This window comes from Salvelinus fontinalis, chromosome 34 (genome assembly GCF_029448725.1).
Source record: "Salvelinus fontinalis isolate EN_2023a chromosome 34, ASM2944872v1, whole genome shotgun sequence".
Classification (NCBI taxonomy): domain Eukaryota; kingdom Metazoa; phylum Chordata; class Actinopteri; order Salmoniformes; family Salmonidae; genus Salvelinus; species Salvelinus fontinalis.
Window position 1 is genome coordinate 37,236,277 of NC_074698.1, and position 18,324 is coordinate 37,254,600.

The 18,324-nt window shown below is 44.7% G+C and overlaps 1 protein-coding gene across 8 annotated transcripts in view; it reads left to right on the top strand.

Annotated features, from left to right (window-relative positions):
* LOC129833807 (septin-9-like) overlaps positions 1-17,037 on the top strand; it is a 148,901-nt gene extending 131,864 nt beyond the window's left edge. For all 8 annotated transcript variants that reach the window (XM_055898613.1, XM_055898614.1, XM_055898617.1 and 5 more), the window contains 8 exons: positions 772-900; positions 1,080-1,161; positions 3,632-3,769; positions 5,880-5,997; positions 9,142-9,237; positions 10,387-10,483; positions 14,076-14,127; positions 14,301-17,037. In XM_055898613.1, the coding sequence (XP_055754588.1) occupies positions 772-900; positions 1,080-1,161; positions 3,632-3,769; positions 5,880-5,997; positions 9,142-9,237; positions 10,387-10,483; positions 14,076-14,127; positions 14,301-14,442 (854 nt within the window). In that variant the 3' untranslated portion in view covers positions 14,443-17,037. The remainder of the gene's footprint in view (positions 1-771; positions 901-1,079; positions 1,162-3,631; positions 3,770-5,879; positions 5,998-9,141; positions 9,238-10,386; positions 10,484-14,075; positions 14,128-14,300) is intronic.
* Positions 17,038-18,324: the final 1,287 nt, after the last annotated feature.

The following is an 18,324-nucleotide window of genomic DNA, read 5'->3' on the forward strand; positions in this document are numbered from 1 at the left end:
CTTTAATGGATGGGAGGGAGAGTGGGAGGGAGGGAGAGCCTTGGCCAAGTGACCGAGTCATTATTCTGTACGTGCGGCTCATAGAGCCACAGAGAAAATGGTGAAAAAGGCACTGATGAAACGTGTGTGTGTGTGCGGCGAGGCCTTACTGCAGACACCTGTAACTTCTCCCCCACTGCAGCCAAGATCTTGTGAAATAGCCTCTCTTTCTCCCCTGAGTGGCTGTGACCGGCTGGAACAGCTCTGGTGTTAAACTCTGTTTGTCTCAGTGTGAAATAATGAGGCCATGCTAGTCAGTCATTACACCACTGGAATGAACCTGTTAGTGGGAAGAGTGACTGAAGAATGTGCTGGAGAAAGGTGAGAGGAAGTCCACCATTGTCAGAGTAGTCTATTCCCTACAGTCACGCTAGATGAGAGGGTATTGGTTTAAATCAAGGCATGGGCTACTGTTTTACCTTCATTGTAGAGTTTCTACGTTATTGTGTGTAGCTCAGTTGGTAGATCATGGTGCTTGCAGCTCCAGGGTTGTGGGCTTGATTCCCACTGGACCAGTACAAATCAAAAGTATGAAACTGTATTACTGTAAGTCATTACTGTAAGTCACTCTGAGTAAGATGGTCTGCTAGATGACTAAAACCTCAATTGTGCCTTTATTGTGTTTATTTGCATTACCAATGTGTTTGACATTCAGGTGTGTGTGTGTGTGTGTGTGTGTGTTGTGTGTGTGTGTGTGTGTGTGTGTGTGTGTGTGTGTGTGTGTGTGTGTAGGGCAGAGCGGCCTAGGGAAGTCCACTCTGATGAACACACTGTTCAAGTCCAAGGTGAGCCGTAAGTCGGTGCAGGCCACGTCCCAGGAGAAGATCCCCAAGACCATCCATATCAAGTCTGTCAGCCACGGTGAGAGGAGGAAGAGATCACTCGTACTGTTTATTTCACTCTTTTCTGCACCTCTCTAGCTGCAGCTTTCACTGTATCCATCTTCTCACCCTCTACTCAGTGTGTTGTGATTACAGTCTGAGGTACATTTGGCCTCTGAGGTGCTTGTATTCAATCTAATTGTGTCTGTCTCTGTTCAGACATTGAGGAGAAGGGGGTGAGGATGAAACTAACTGTTATCGACACGCCCGGCTTCGGGGATCAGATCAACAATGAGAACTGGTACAGTAACACTACAATCCATAGCTGAAATGTTATATTTATAATGTGCTTATATTGGTATGTGCATAGATATATCCTATCAATGTGTATTTACAGTTGAAGTCGGAAGTTTACATAAACTGAGTTTAAATGTATTTGACTAAGGTGTTTCACAATTCCTGACATTTAATCCAAGTAAATATTCCCTGTCTTAGGTCAGTTAGGATCATCACTTTATTTAAAGAATGTGAAATATCAGAATAATAGTAGAGGGAAGGATTTATTTAAGCTTTTATGTATTTCATCACATTCGCAGTGGGTCAGAAGTTTACATACACTCAATTAGTATTTGGTAGCATTTCCTTTCAATTGTTTAACTTGGGTCAAACGTTTTGGGTAGCCTTCCACAAGCTTCCCACAATAAGTTGGGTGAATTTTGGCCCATTCCTCCTGACAGAGCTGGTGTAACTCAGTCAGGTCGGTAGGCCTCCTTGCTCGCACACGCTTTTTCAGTTCTGCCCACAAATTTGCTATAGGATTGAGGTCAGGGCTTTGTGATGGCCACTCACATACCTTGATATTGTTGTCCTTAAGCCATTTTGCCACAACTTTGGAAGTATGCTTGGGGTCATTGTCCATTAGAAAGACCCATTTGCGACCAAGCTTTAACCTCCTGACTGATGTCTTGAGATGTTGCTTCAATATATCCACATAATTTTCCTGCCTCTGATGCCATCTATTTTGTGAAGTGCACCAGTCTCTCCTGCAGCAAAGCACCCCACAACATGATGCTGCCACCCCCGTGCTTCACGGTTGGGATGGTGTTCTTCGGCTTGCAAGCCTCCACCTTTTTCCTCCAAACATAACGATGGTCATTATGGCCAAACAGTTCTATTTTTGTTTCATCAGACCAGAGGACATTTCTTCAAAAAGTACGATCTTTGTCCCCATGTGCGGTTCCAAACCGTAGTCTGTCTTTTTATGGCGGTTTTAGAGCAGTGGTTTCTTCCTTGCTGAGCGGACTTTCAGGTTATGTCGATATAGGACTCGCTATACTGTGGATATAGATACTTTTGTACCTGTTTCCTCCAGCATCTTCACAAGGTCCTTTGCTGTTGTTCTTGGATTGATTTGCACTTTTCGCACCAAAGTACGTTCATCTCTAGGAGACAGAACGCGTCTCCTTCCTGAGCGGTATGACGGCTACGTGGTCCCATGGTGTTTATACTTGCTTACTATTGTTTGTACAGATGAACGTGGTACCTTCAGGCTTTTGGAAATTGCCCCCAAGGATGAACCAGGCTTGTGGAGGTCTACAAATTGTTTTGGAGGTCTTGGCTGATTTCTTTTGATTTTCCCATGATGTCAAGCAAAGAGTCACTGAGTTTGAAGGTAGGCCTTGAAATGCATCCACAGGTACACCTCCAATTGACTCAAATGACGTCAATTAGCCTATCAGAAGCTTCTAAAGCCATGACATCATTTTCTGGCTTTTTCCAAGCTGTTTAAAGGCACAGTCAACTTAGTGTATGTAAACTTATGATCCACTGGAATTGTGATACAGTCAATTATAAGTGAAATAATCTGTCTGTAAACAATTGTTGGAAAAATTACTTGTCATGCACAAAGTAGATGTCCTAACTGACTTGCCAAAATTATAGTTTGTTAACAAGAAATGTGTGGAGTGGTTGAAAAAACAGTTTTAATGACTCCAACCTAAGTGTATGTAATCTTCCGACTTCAATTGTATATATCTATCCTGTGTGTGTGTGTGTGTGTGTGTGTGTGTGTGTGTGTGTGTGTGTGTGTACACACACATAGATAGATATATACAGTTGAAGTCGGAACTTTACATACACAAGGTTGCACTCATTAAAACTAGTTTTTTTCACATTCTTAAAATAAAGTGGTGATCCTAACTGACCTAAGAGAGGGAATTTTTACTAGGATTAAATGTCAGGAATTGTGAAAAACTGAGGTTAAATGTATGTGGCTAAGGTGTATGTAAGTAATAATGGTGTATAATAATAGTGAAGACATTAAAACTATGTAGTAACACACATGTAGTAACCAAAAAAATTCACAAAATGCAAAGCTGCATCAAGGTAAAAGGTGGCGACTTTGAAGAATCTCAAATATAAAATCTATTTTGATTTGTTTAAAACGTTTTTGTTTACGACATGATCCCATATGTATTATTAGTAAATAAAGAAAAACCCTTGAATGAATAAGTGTGTCCAAACTGTTGAGTGGTACTGTCTCTCTCTCTCGTTAATATAAATGCTTACCTCATACATCTCATCTAGATGACTAGTGTACACATTACTGTGTATGACCTCATCGATCCTCTTTCTCTCCCCCTGCTAACTCCCTCTTCCTGTCTTTCTCCCTTGTCTCCCCCTATCCATCCCCCAAAACTCCCCCTTTCTCTTTTAATCCGCCTCTCCCCTTCCTTCCACTTCCTGTCTTCTTCCCCTCCCTCCCTGCACAGTTGGCAGCCCATCATGAAGTTCATTAATGCCCAGTATGAGCAGTACCTTCAGGAGGAGATCAACATCAACAGGAAGAAGAGGATTCCAGACTCACGGGTTCACTGCTGTATTTACTTCATACCCCCTACTGGACACTGGTGAGGCAGGCATGCATACACACACACACACACACACACACACACACACACACACACATTCACACTTTCCTTGTGAAGGGTATGAATGTGTGGAATGTTTCAGGTGAGTGTTTAGATTTGGCTGGGAGATAGTCAAGCTGATTATTAGCTAAACTTCATTCTTTGGAATTTCCACTTTTTACCATCCTGTACAGTTCACATGCATTTTGAGTGATCAAAAAGGCCATGTAATCAATCACAATAACTGTCATACACACACATGCACAGTGTCAGTGCAACAGTGCTGCTGCCCCCTGCTGTCCCTGAACAGTAGAGAATATGCAACTGGGAGATTTAAAAAGGAGAGAGAGAGAAATCAAGTGAGAGAGGGAGTGAAGTGATTTATGTTAGATAAACAGTGAGTCATAGGGAGAGTCCTACTCAAATAGCCCTGAATCATCAGTACAGAAAACAGAGGAGACACAGTGAGTTTGGCATGACTTTCTGATACACATTAGTTAAAACAACAATCTAATGCCCCGTGTTGTGCCATTCAAATATCCGATATGATGTCCAACGTCATACTGTGCCCTTCTGTGTAAAATATACAGCCCATGTATGGGCCAGATTCCTGGACAGAATGGAGATTCTCTGAGTATGTTTTTTAGTCTAGGACTGTCTGTCTGAACGTACAGCTCATGTTCTACTACCCCTCACCACTGCTCTGGATTGACCTGTAGTGGATCCTCCTCTGCTCCTGCAGCTCAGAGGGACAGACAGATGTGGAAACACTTACTCTTCCAGACCCCCATCCATTTCCTGTTTCACAGGCAGCGAGTTGCAACACGTCCCATAACACCCGTTTTCCATGACTGGAAAAAATGTATTTCTCGCTCTCTTTCGCCAGGACTTGAAACAAACGCCTGTGTTTGCCTCCCTGCTCCAGTTTCTGTGTCTGGTGTTTCTGCTGCTCACACATCTGGGCCTGATTTGAGATTCATTTAGAGCTAGCCCCCCCCAAAAAAAGTTTTGCTATGGTATACAGCAATTACCCTTTATTTGAATTTCCCTCCTGTGTTATGTCTGCTCCTCTGCATCTACCCCATGATGGTTTTACCCTTTGTTGCAATGGTCTGGGGTCCAGTGCTGTGATGGACTGCTGGCTTTGCCCTCATTTCTGTGGTTGTGATGTACAAGAGCGAGAGCCTTAACAGCCTTCCAGCGTTGCGGATGTCTGTCACATGTCCTGCCCAACAACTGTTCTAGTGTAATGTTTAATACTCTAATGGGAACGATATGAGAACAGAGGTCGTGTGTGTGTGTGTGTGTGTGTGTGTGTGTGTGTGTGTGTGTGTGTGTGTGTGTGTGTGTGTGTGTGTGTGTGTGTGTGTGTGTGTGTGTGTGTGTGTGTGTGTGTGTGTGTGTGTGTGTGTGTGTGTGTGTGTGTGTGTGTGTGTGCGTGCGCTCTCATCTGTCTGACCCAAACGTCTTTATCAATAATGGCCAGTTGTTTTTAGTGCAGTGATCTGAGCCAGCGTCAGCTGCACAAACCACAGATGGATGAGTTTCACACTTATGGAAGACTGGGTTTCTCCAACCAACTGCTCTATGGCGGATAAGGCTCAGCTCAGTTCAAGGCTCAGTGTGGTTTAATTGACAGTGACAGACAAGCACTGACTGATGTGGGTCTCAGATATACAGTAGGTTTAGCTTGTACATAGAGTATGTGAATCTACAGTACTGTATGTCTGCTTGTGTCGCCCTCAGACAGCTGCGCTAAGGGTATTTTTCTTGGAGGATACCGCCCTCTGGTGGTTCTAGGATGTATCACACTGTTGACCCAAATAAAGACTGTCAAATGTTGAACAAGAACTATAAAACAGACCTGGGTTCTAATACTATTTGAAATAATTTATAGTGCATTTGCCAGGCTTGATTGAGCTTGCCTGTTGAAATTGAACAAATAAAAAAGTCCCAAAAGTGAAAACCCTGGCGCTTCAGGTAGGCTAAAGCAAATACTCAAAGTATTTGAGACATTTCGAATAGTGTTTGAACCCATGTCTGCTATAGCTACAGGTGAAATGAAGCCCCTCTCTCAACCCCCCCCCCCCCCCCTTCTCCCTCGCACCAGTCTGCGACCTCTGGATGTGGAGTTTATGAGGCGTCTCAGTAAGGTGGTCAATATTGTTCCTGTCATCGCCAAGGCAGACACACTCACCCTGGAGGAGAGGGACTTCTTTAAACAGAAGGTGAGCTCTCTCTTCTTCCATCTTTATCTGTCTCCAATTCCTCTTTTTCTGATGCATGCTGTCTCTCTCTCTCGCATATTTTGTGTTCTCCGCAGCAACAGGACATGTTTCTTAAGTTGTTTGGCCACTGCCGCCCGTTCGGTCACTGTCCAATGAGAGAACACTGAGGATGTTTTGTGTGTATAGAGTACTTGTGAGGTCAGGACCTATAAAGCCAGGCTCTGGATTGGAGAGGAGTTCTGTGGGAGTCTGTCCTCTCTCTCTCCTTTTCTGTCTCTCTCTCCTTTTCTGTCTCTCTCTCCTTTTCTGTCTCTCTCTCCTTTTCTCTCTCTCCCTTTCTCTCTCTCTCCCAATCCCCCAATTTTGAATTGGCTAGAGGTAAGTTCTGTCCAACTTCTCCCGTCTCCTTCCCCCTCTCCCCTGACTGCTGATGTGGTCACAGTGGACTCCATTACATCACTTCCTCCTATGTGGTGGGGATCTGAAACATAAAAACAATATTTGATCACAGACCCCAAGAGGGAAAGAAGTAGTAGTAGTAGATACAGTAGTAGTAGTAGTAGATGCAGTAGTAGTAGTAGTAGTAGTAGTAGATGCAGTAGTAGTAGTAGTAGTAGTAGTAGATGCAGTAGTAGTAGTAGTAGTAGTAGTAGATGCAGCAGCAGCAGCAGCAGCAGCAGCAGCAGCAGCAGTAGTAGTAGTTGCAACAATAGTAGTAGTAGTAGTAGTAGTAGCAGCGGAATGGGAGGTGGTGTAATAGTAGTAGATGTAGGGGAATGGGAGGTTGTTGTAGTAGATGTAGATGTAGGGGAATGGGAGGTTGTTGTAGTAGATGTAGATGTAGGGGAATGGGAGGTTGTTGTAGTAGATGTAGGGGAATGGGAGGTTGTTGTAGTAGATGTAGGGGAATGGGAGGTTGTTGTAGTAGATGTAGATGTAGGGGAATGGGAGGTTGTTGTAGTAGATGTAGGGGAATGGGAGGTTGCTGTAGTAGATGTAGATGTAGGGGAATGGGAGGTTGTTGTAGTAGATGTAGATGTAGGGGAATGGGAGGTTGTTGTAGTAGATGTAGATGTAGGGGAATGGGAGGTTGTTGTAGTAGATGTAGGGGAATGGGAGGTTGTTGTAGTAGATGTAGGGGAATGGGAGATTGTTGTAGTAGATGTAGGGGAATGGGAGATTGTTGTAGTAGATGTAGATGTAGGGGAATGGGAGGTTGTTGTAGTAGATGTAGGGGAATGGGAGGTTGTTGTAGTAGATGTAGATGTAGGGGAATGGGAGGTTGTTGTAGTAGATGTAGATGTAGGGGAATGGGAGGTTGTTGTAGTAGATGTAGGGGGATGGGAGATTGTTGTAGTAGATGTAGATGTAGGGGAATGGGAGGTTGTTGTAGTAGATGTAGGGGAATGGGAGGTTGTTGTAGTAGATGTAGGGGAATGGGAGGTTGTTGTAGTAGATGTAGGGGAATGGGAGGTTGTTGTAGTAGATGTAGGGGAATGGGAGATTGTTGTAGTAGATGTAGGGGAATGGGAGGTTGTTGTAGTAGATGTAGGGGGATGGGAGATTGTTGTAGTAGATGTAGATGTAGGGGAATGGGAGGTTGTTGTAGTAGATGTAGGGGAATGGGAGGTTGTTGTAGTAGATGTAGGGGAATGGGAGGTTGTTGTAGTAGATGTAGGGGAATGGGAGGTTGTTGTAGTAGATGTAGGGGAATGGGAGGTTGTTGTAGTAGATGTAGGGGAATGGGAGGTTGTTGTAGTAGATGTAGGGGAATGGGAGGTTGTTGTAGTAGATGTAGGGGAATGGGAGGTTGTTGTAGTAGATGTAGGGGAATGGGAGATTGTTGTAGTAGATGTAGATGTAGGGGAATGGGAGGTTGTTGTAGTAGATGTAGGGGAATGGGAGGTTGTTGTAGTAGATGTAGGGGGATGGGAGATTGTTGTAGTAGATGTAGATGTAGGGGAATGGGAGGTTGTTGTAGTAGATGTAGGGGAATGGGAGGTTGTTGTAGTAGATGTAGATGTAGGGGAATGGGAGGTTGTTGTAGTAGATGTAGGGGAATGGGAGGTTGTTGTAGTAGATGTAGGGGAATGGGAGGTTGTTGTAGTAGATGTAGGGGAATGGGAGATTGTTGTAGTAGATGTAGATGTAGGGGAATGGGAGGTTGTTGTAGTAGATGTAGGGGAATGGGAGGTTGTTGTAGTAGATGTAGGGGGATGGGAGATTGTTGTAGTAGATGTAGATGTAGGGGAATGGGAGGTTGTTGTAGTAGATGTAGGGGAATGGGAGGTTGTTGTAGTAGATGTAGATGTAGGGGAATGGGAGGTTGTTGTAGTAGATGTAGGGGAATGGGAGGTTGTTGTAGTAGATGTAGATGTAGGGGAATGGGAGGTTGTTGTAGTAGATGTAGGGGAATGGGAGGTTGTTGTATTAGATGTAGGGGAATGGGTGGTTGTTGTATTAGATGTAGATGTAGGGGAATGAGAGGTTGTTGTAGTAGATGTAGGGGAATGGGAGGTTGCTTGTCTGTTTGTAAACGTGTACACTGACAGTGATGGGCCGTTGGTTTCAACAGAACATTTTGGAGGAGATTAGTGAAGGGATTTACGTTAACACCACCTAAATCTGTGGGTAACGCAGTGTGCAGATGGTCTCGATTTCTCACAAAATACTGTTATGTATCCAAAGGATTTGTCAGACATGTCTGGCTAATTGCGGTTGTTAGGCTTTTGCTTGTGTGTTCCCATAACCTTTTTAATTCATGTATTCAAGTCTCTGCAAGGGTGTGTAATGCATTTGTCGTGTTTCTCAACCTTTTTTATAGCAGGGACCAGCAGGCTAGGTGTTTTATTGTAAGGCCGCTTACAATAAAACTATCACTGTAGAACTGACTAAATGAGAGTCAGTTAACCAGCTCAGGGACAAGCAAGCAACATCCCATGGACTGGGGCTTTTCCACGGTAGAGGATGAGAAACACCCTAGTCACAGAGCTACCCTAACCTCTCCCCTCTTCATGGAGGTCACTCCCCCTAACCCTGCTCCTTCAGCTCCAGAAGGAAGCTCTCTGTGTGGGGAGGCTGTGTTAGCATTACCGGGCCAGTCTCACACTCACCTCTCACCCAGAACTGTTTTTGTGTCCCCAGATCAGGGAAGAGCTACGGGCCAATGGGATCGACGTGTACCCCCAGAAGGAGTTTGACGAGGACGCGGAGGACCGGATGATTAATGACAAGATCAGGGTGATTTGAGTTGACACATCTGTCCACAGCTTTACCCACTTGCCCCTAGCCATAAGCCCTCACATTACCGCTTATAGCTCCACTCACCTGTGCTACGTCCCTGTTACAGTAGGTCCCTGTTGATCCATGTTGATAACCTGGTTAAATTACAGTTGAGTTCATGTTGATCCATGTTGATAACCTGGTTAAATTACAGTTGGGTCCCTGTTGATCCATGTTTATAACCTGGTTAAATTACACTTAGGTCCCTCTTGATCCATGTTGATAACTTGGTTAAATTACACTTAGGTTCCTCTTGATCCATGTTGATAACCTGGTTAAATTACAGTTGGGTCCATGTTGATCCATGTTGATAACTTGGTTAAATTACAGTTGGGTCCATGTTGATCCATGTTGATAACTTGGTTAAATTACAGTTGGGTCCATGTTGATCCATGTTGATAACCTGGTTAAATTACAGTTGGGTCCATGTTGATCCATGTTGATAACCTGGTTAAATTACACTTAGGTCCCTCTTGATCCATGTTGATAACCTGGTTAAATTACAGTATGGTCCATGTTGATAACCTGGTTTAATTACAGTAGGGTCCATGTTGATCCATGTTGATAACCTGGTTAAATTACACTTAGATCCATGTTGATAACCTGGTTTAATTACAGTTGGGTCCATGTTGATCCATGTTGATAACCTGGTTAAATTACAGTTGGGTCCATGTTGATCCATGTTGATAACCTGGTTAAATTACAGTAGGGTCCATGTTGATCCATGTTGATAACCTGGTTAAATTACACTTAGGTCCCTCTTGATCCATGTTGATAACCTGTTTAAATTACAGTAGGGTCCATGTTGATCCATGTTGATAACCTGGTTAAATTACACTTAGATCCATGTTGATAACCTGGTTTAATTACAGTTGGGTCCATGTTGATCCATGTTGATAACCTGGTTTAATTACAGTTAGGTCCATGTTGATCCATGTTGATAACCTGGTTAAATTACAGTGGGGTCCCTGTTGATCCATGTTGATAACCTGGTTTAATTACAGTTAGGTCCCTCTGCTGCAATATATATCAAATGTCAGTTTATTTGACTCTTCATGGTATTTCTCTTTGTTCCTCCTGTCTGTCTCTGTTCTTTCTGTCCTGTAGGAGATGATCCCGTTTGCTGTGGTGGGCAGCGACCAGGAGTACCAGGTCAACGGCAGGAGGCTTCTGGGAAGAAAGACAAAGTGGGGAACCATAGAAGGTAGATGGCCTCCTCTTCTCTCCTCTTTCTCCATCTTCTCATTTTTGCTTTAGCACTTTTTATCTTTGAGCAGTCGTCTCTCTCCTTAGCAGTATGAAGGCTAACGTTATGAAGAGGTCTTTTAGTTTTCCTTTCTTGATTAATATACACTGGCCAGTTAAGACTAAACAAGACAGAGGAGATGAGCGGAAGGAGTAGAGGGGGGAGGAGCAGTGTGGCACCTCTCCGTTTTGGACTGTACTTCTTGTGGCATGATTTATTTTTATTTTTTTTGCAATGTAAAAATTTGAATAAAACCGCTCAAAGTTCATTTGAGTTCCCTCTTCGTTAATTCAGCTGCCTACTACACCATTAGAAGGCCTATAATTTAGCCAGAGAGGAGGAAAAGCTTTTTTTTTTTTTATTGTCTAGCTGTGGATTGTGTGTAGCCCAATAACAAAGCATAACGTAGAGTTGGGAAGACGCTGCAGATCTAAGTGAATAAACAGCATGCAGACAAAACAAGCCTTCCTCAACAACACAGGTTGGAATGCAAATGGCTCCTGCTAAAAAGAGAAGACTCTAATCTGTCCAAGTAAAACAAGAGAGACTTGGCTTTTTGCACCAGTGCATCGGCCATCACCAGTGAGTGATCTGCACATCACTGGGTGAGTCAGTGAAACTGTAAAGAATTTTTAGGACTATAATTTCCTCCTCATATTGGACAATATGTGTCTCCACAGACCTGAGCTCTTGATTTTTATTGCTATCAGATTGTCAGTTAGTCAGTGTCAATACAGCCTGTCATTTCGATCATTTGTGCGATATTAAAAAAGATTCTGACAGTCTCCAGTTATGTAGAATTACATAGAATTGCATGAAATATGTTTATAAAAGGCCATATTTTTCCCGGACCCGAGGCTACTCAACATTTTCCCTGTTTGAAACTTCTGTACGTGCATCTACTATACTGCTCTATGCCACGACGAAGATGCAATACCATGATATGCATTCAATGCTTTATAATAAAGGTTACAAAAATATATATTGTGTGTTCCGATACCTCAGAGCTCCCCAGGTCACCCCCCTCTCACTCTCACTTTTTGTTCCCGCACCTCCCTATTTACAAATGAAGTTTTGGGGAGGAGGAGTAGTCGTCAGATGATTTCACTCGTCCCCAGCCCAGACAGACATAGACTGTCATACAGCTGGCTGAGACTACCGCTCTACAAATTGTCTGCGTGGAAGAGGGAGGCAGAGCATGTAACACCTCTCTACAGAGGCTGCAGTGTGTACAGGCCTCTGGTCTCATAGTGACAGAGGGGTGGAGGGGAGGCTGCAGTGTGTACAGGCCTCTGGTCTCATAGTGACAGAGGGGTGGAGGGGAGGCTGCAGTGTGTACAGACCTCTGGTCTCATAGTGACAGAGGGGTGGAGGGGAGGCTGCAGTGTGTACAGGCCTCTGGTCTCATAGTGACAGAGGGGTGGAGGGGAGGCTGCAGAGTGTACAGGCCTCTGGTCTCATAGTGACAGATCGGTGGAGTCGAGGCTGCAGTGTGTACAGGCCTCTGGTCTCATAGTGACAGAGGGGTGGAGGGGAGGCTGCAGTGTGTACAGGCCTCTGGTCTCATAGTGACAGAGGGGTGGAGGGGAGACTGCAGTGTGTACAGGCCTCTGGTCTCATAGTGACAGAGGGGTGGAGGGGAGGCTGCAGTGTGTACAGACCTCCGGTCTCATAGTGACAGAGGGGTGGAGGGGAGGCTGCAGTGTGTACAGGCCTCTGGTCTCATAGTGACAGAGGGGTGGAGGGGAGGCTGCAGTGTGTACAGGCCTCTGGTCTCATAGTGACAGAGGGGTGGAGGGGAGGCTGCAGTGTGTACAGGCCTCTGGTCTCATAGTGACAGAGGGGTGGAGGGGAGGCTGCAGTGTGTACAGGCCTCTGGTCTCATAGTGACAGAGGGGTGGAGGGGAGGCTGCAGTGTGTACAGGCCTCTGGTCTCATAGTGACAGAGGGGTGGAGGGGAGGCTGCAGAGTGTACAGGCCTCTGGTCTCATAGTGACAGATCGGTGGAGTCGAGGCTGCAGTGTGTACAGGCCTCTGGTCTCATAGTGACAGAGGGGTGGAGGGGAGGCTGCAGTGTGTACAGGCCTCTGGTCTCATAGTGACAGAGGGGTGGAGGGGAGGCTGCAGTGTGTACAGACCTCCGGTCTCATAGTGACAGAGGGGTGGAGGGGAGGCTGCAGTGTGTACAGACCTCCGGTCTCATAGTGACAGAGGGGTGGAGGGGAGGCTGCAGTGTGTACAGGCCTCTGGTCTCATAGTGACAGATCGGTGGAGTCGAGGCTGCAGTGTGTACAGGCCTCTGGTCTCATAGTGACAGAGGGGTGGAGGGGAGGCTGCAGTGTGTACAGACCTCTGGTCTCATAGTGACAGAGGGGTGGAGGGGAGGCTGCAGTGTGTACAGACCTCTGGTCTCATAGTGACAGAGGGGTGGAGGGGAGGCTGCAGTGTGTACAGACCTCTGGTCTCATAGTGACAGAGGGGTGGAGGGGAGGCTGCAGTGTGTACAGACCTCTGGTCTCATAGTGACAGAGGGGTGGAGGGGAGGCTGCAGTGTGTACAGACCTCTGGTCTCATAGTGACAGAGGGGTGGAGGGGAGGCTGCAGTGTGTACAGACCTCTGGTCTCATAGTGACAGAGGGGTGGAGGGGAGGCTGCAGTAGAGATCTATCCGTCCCCACTGAAAGTGCCACTCATTGGATTGGTGGCGTGTTGTCTGAGGGGTTCCACTGTGCTCCACTCACACACCCCTGGTTACCTAGTTAGCATCGGTCTGAGCCAGGGGTCAACAACTAGATACATCCCTAATCCTAAAGCTCAGTGGGGGTGTTGTCTGGGGGCTTTTATTGGCATATGTACAGGTACTGCTAGAACCATAGATGTTCTCTTGTCTCTCTCAGTAGTAGATGTGATGTCCAGCATCACGACCAGCAAACCATTTTAAAATGTCACCATCACAAACTTCAGATGATCTAATTTCAACCATGCATTTAATTACATCACCATCAGACTGAGACAGGTGTCTACTTCTCTACTTCTATTAAAACCTCACTAAAGGAACCCTTCATTTCCTACAAAGGAAGCCTAGCGTGTCTGCAGTGATGTTGGCCTATTGTGATATTATCTATCATTCAGACACACATCATCCAGTGGCCGGCGGCGTCTGACTGTCTTGTTAGACACAGAATTTGTTCAGCCGTCAGCATTAACTAGTTCTCTCTCTCCACTGTTTTCACTAGTTCTCTCTCTCTCCACTGTTTTCACTAGTTCTCTCTCTCTCCACTGTTTTCACTAGTTCTCTCTCTCTCTCTCTCCACTGTTTTCACTAGTTCTCTCTCTCTCTCTCTCCACTGTTTTCACGAGTTCTCTCTCTCTCTCCACTGTTTTCACTAGTTCTCTCTCTCTCCACTGTTTTCACTAGTTATCTCTCTCTCTCTCCACTGTTCTCACTAGTTCTATGTAGTGGGGTAGTGGAGAACTGCATCAGTGTGTGTTGGTGTCTGATTTGACCTCGTGAGGCGCTTACCATGTGTCTTGTCTCTCCTCTCTGCAGTTGAGAACATTGCTCATTGTGAGTTTGCCTATTTGCGGGATCTACTGATTAGGTAAATATCTACGTGTGTGCGTGTTAGTTGTATGATAATGTGTTTCTGAACAATGTGTCTTTGTCAGTCTGTGTATGTTTATGTCTGTAAATCAGTCTGTGTGTCATTTATCATTACATCCCCTTATATTGACCTCAGCTGATGTCTAACTCGCCCCATCTCTCCCCTGTCAGGACCCACATGGAGAACATCAAGGACATCACCAGCAGCATCCACTATGAGGTGTACCGCGTCCGCCGCCTCAACGAAAACAACACTGCCGTCGCCCATGCCAACGGCCTCCCCCAACACCACATGACCTCCCATGAGATGTAGAGCCCTGCCCACCGTGTCCCATGAGCCCTCACTTCCATCCCGTTATCCTTCCATCCCTCTCTCCCCTCCACTCACTCTCAATGCCAAACCCTTCTACAGAAGGGAGTAAACACACACTGGGGGGACTGAGGAGCGTAGTCTTAGCGCCCCCAAGTGGCCAAATACAGACGCATAGAATGGACTGTTGATGCCAATGCATTGCCCCTCAATGATAACCTGGTCTCTCTGACTAACGTCTACATGAAGGGGGGGGGGGGGGGGGGGGGGGATGCTAGCTAGCTATCACTTGCATTCATTCAGGTTTAACCAGGCTAAGTAAACACTATTAATGTACTGCAACCTTAATCTGTGTGTTTTCAGTTATTCTGTCGTTCTTTAGGTCCCTCGTCTGTCAGGTTGGTTAACAAAATATCACTGTGATATCAGGCCCATTACATACAAGCAGTGACAGAAGTGCCCTCAAACTTTTGTTCGGGTAAAATATTGATTTCTCATCCATTTTTATATAGCCCCTGTAATACATTCTTCGTTCATTGTTAATTTGACCTGCTATCTGAAGGTTCTACAACGTTCATTTCTGTTCCCTTTGAGAGGGAGTAGTTTAGCCTTGAGGGACTGTATTCTGAGTAGGAGTGCTGATTTGGGATCAGTTTAGCCTTTTAGATAAAAGATGACATGGACAGAGAGACCTGAGCCTAGATCAGCACTCCTACTCTGAGACGCTTTCTACACTCGGCCCCAGAACTGTGGTACAGGATCCATGGCGACAGCAGCAGAGGCACAGGACAGATACTCAGCTAAGTATTTAGAAGTATGACACATATAAATCAAATCTATTCATTCTATGGCAGTTGATTAATTTGTCAGAGTTCTGTTTGATGATGTCCGAGAGGGGTCAGTTGAAGATGGTGAATGGGGAGTGTTTAATTGTGATGGAAGTTGATAATGCTGTTGGAATGGTCAGGGTTACATAATGTCGGGGGTGGACTGGAGGTTTTGAGTCTAGTGGACATCGTCGACACGTCTGTAGGGCCAGAAGTTTTTCCCCATAACTTGAACTGACCAGAAAAAACCTTGATCCCTTGTAAAAGCCTGTAACTAGGACGTTCTCAGAGTCGTCGTTATAGACTGTAACTACGGTCTTCTCTGAGTCGTAGTTATAAACTAACTAGGGTCTTCTCTGAGTCGTAGTTATAAACTAACTAGGGTCTTCTCTGAGTCGTAGTTATAAACTAACTAGGGTCTTCTCTGAGTCGTCGTTATAGACTGTAACTAGGGTCTTCTCTGAGTCGTAGTTATAAACTAACTAGGGTCTTCTCTGAGTCGTCATTATAGACTAACTAGGGTCTTCTCTGAGTCGTCGTTATAGACTGTAACTAGGGTCTTCTCTGAGTCGTAGTTATAAACTATAACTAGGGTCTTCTCTGAGTCGTATTTATAGGCTGTAAATAGGGTCTTCTCTGAGTTGTATTTATAGGCTGTAACTAGGGTCTTCTCTGATTCGTATTTATAGGCTGTAACTAGGACCATGAGTTTTTCCTGGTAAAGTCACATGGTCAGGAAACTCCTGATCCTACACGTGTATGATGCAGAGTGAGGGGAACACTCTCCTGTTGTTTCTGTTATCATTGAGGAGCCAGTGCTTTAAGCCTTGGGCTGATGACATTACAGCGATACATATCCGTCATCCTATTGTGGTAATTGTTATTTTTACATGGCTGCGTCGTCGTACAGGTCGTACAGGTATTACTGTCAGAAAATAGATTTCAAAATGCCCTCAGTGCCTTTTTAATTCCAAATAAGAGATGTCATTTTGGGGTGTTTTTTTATATACAGATGTTTAAAGAGTGATTTAAAATAAATATATTTATGCACATTAGAATGATAAAAAGTGTACCACCTACCCACTCATCCACACATGGTAGTTGTCCTGAGCCGAGAACACAGTTTCTACTGCCCAAGTCAAGTGTTAAGGAAAAACTCCTGGTCCTAGCTATGTGCCATGTCTCTGTGCCTTGGACAACACTATTGCCTTCTTATTTATTGGAGACTGTCCTCTAGCACATGCTTTTAAACTGGAAGGACAACAGTCACAATTAAGGCCCTGAGTTTTTCCAGACCATGTGACCTGACCAGGATAATTCTCCATAGCCTATAACCAGGGACCTGAGTTTTTCCTGGTCAGGCCAAATGCTCTGGACAACTCTTGGTCCTATTACTGATGTGCTAGCTGGTGCCAATCACCACAGCAGAAGACATTTCATTGTCATCAAGTCTCTTTATATCAGACTATGCACCCTGAAACTAAAGTCCTCCTTATACTCTTAGTTCTCTCTCTTTCTCCCACTTTCTTTTCTCTTGTTCTCTTCTTCCGTTTCTTGGATATCAACCAGTAACAGTAATATGTGGTGTTTAAAGGTTTTATGTGTTTCAGTTTCAAACTATAATCCTCAACTTCCAAACATCATCGTCGTCATGCTCTGTCCTGTATATTCATTGTCAGATACATTTTTGTACTGGTATTAATAATAACAGAATTTACCTTTTGATATCGTGTTATTTTCAAGAAATAAAGATGAAAGTTGTATATAGTCATTTCCTTGTCAATTTCTCCTTCTTTTCCAACTGTTACGTCGTTAAATTAGACCTTTATATGTTTAGCATACTTTATAAGATTTGTATATGTTTAAGAGCATAAAAATATGTTAGAAAAAGTTAGATTTTTGAACTTGATGAAACTGGTAAGTTGTTTAAATGAAAATTCGTATAGAACTATTGACTGCATTACTGATCTAATACCATCTAGCTGCAGATTTAATTCACACATAGGAGCCTTTTAATTGCCAAGTCATTAGCCTGTTCCTGATTAGCAAGTAGTAATCGATATCGCTGCCTCGTGTTGCACGGCTGAAATGCATTTACACTAATTACCAGAAGTCCTGAGAGTGCATGTTACCCACAGTGAAATGAAGGAGCCAATGAAGGGCCCACAGTTACTGAGTGGCACAGCGTTATTGACAAGCCAGCCCCCGGATCGATCTGTAGAGGAGCTGCAGACATGGGGTCTGTGAGGCTAAGAGGAGATGCTAATGGAATTGACAGAAAAGGAATGTCTAGCGTGTTAGCGTTAGTGGCTGCAGAGGGACAGAGGTAACAGGTACTAATCCCTCAGCAACTCACCCACAATTTATCCCACTTTCTAATGAGAGCTGGTGAACCGTGCTGCTACACTGGGGTTGTGTTTCACAGTGGTGTTAGTTGAACATATATAGGATGTAAATCATGTTAACCCATAGGCCTAAACATTTATTTTCCTCCAGGTTTACAAGGTAAATATCTCCTACTTCCGAGACTCCAAAAAACACATGTTTCCATCACTATATGTATATTTGATTGTGTGTGTGCACGAGAGAGTGAGTGCAATTCCCCCTCTCCCCCAGTCTTCAAAAGGGAGATTTCGTATTCAAAATGGCGCCTCCCCTTGGCATTAGCAGACAGATGCAACATGCCAGTACCCGTTGCCCGCGACAATCGCAAACCTCGCCCGGCCACCCCCAACCGACACTAGGTTAAGATCCAGACCCCCACATACAGTATTGTACTCACACACCCCTGTCTGAAAACTCTCCCTAAACAGCAAACGAGCAAAGAGAGCAAGAAATAAAGTGAAAGGGAGAGGGGTAGAGCAGCTGCAATCCTTCAACAACCTTCCCTCCTCCTTCCCTGCCTCATCCTTCACTGGTCTTCTTGGCAGACGTCCAGCGTTGTGCAGCCCAGGTTTAATGAGAAATGACCTTCATTAATGTAGCAAGTGTGTCTGTATACTATCTAATGAAGCTGTGTCTGTGCTATCCAATGAAGCTGTGTGTGTGTACTAACTAA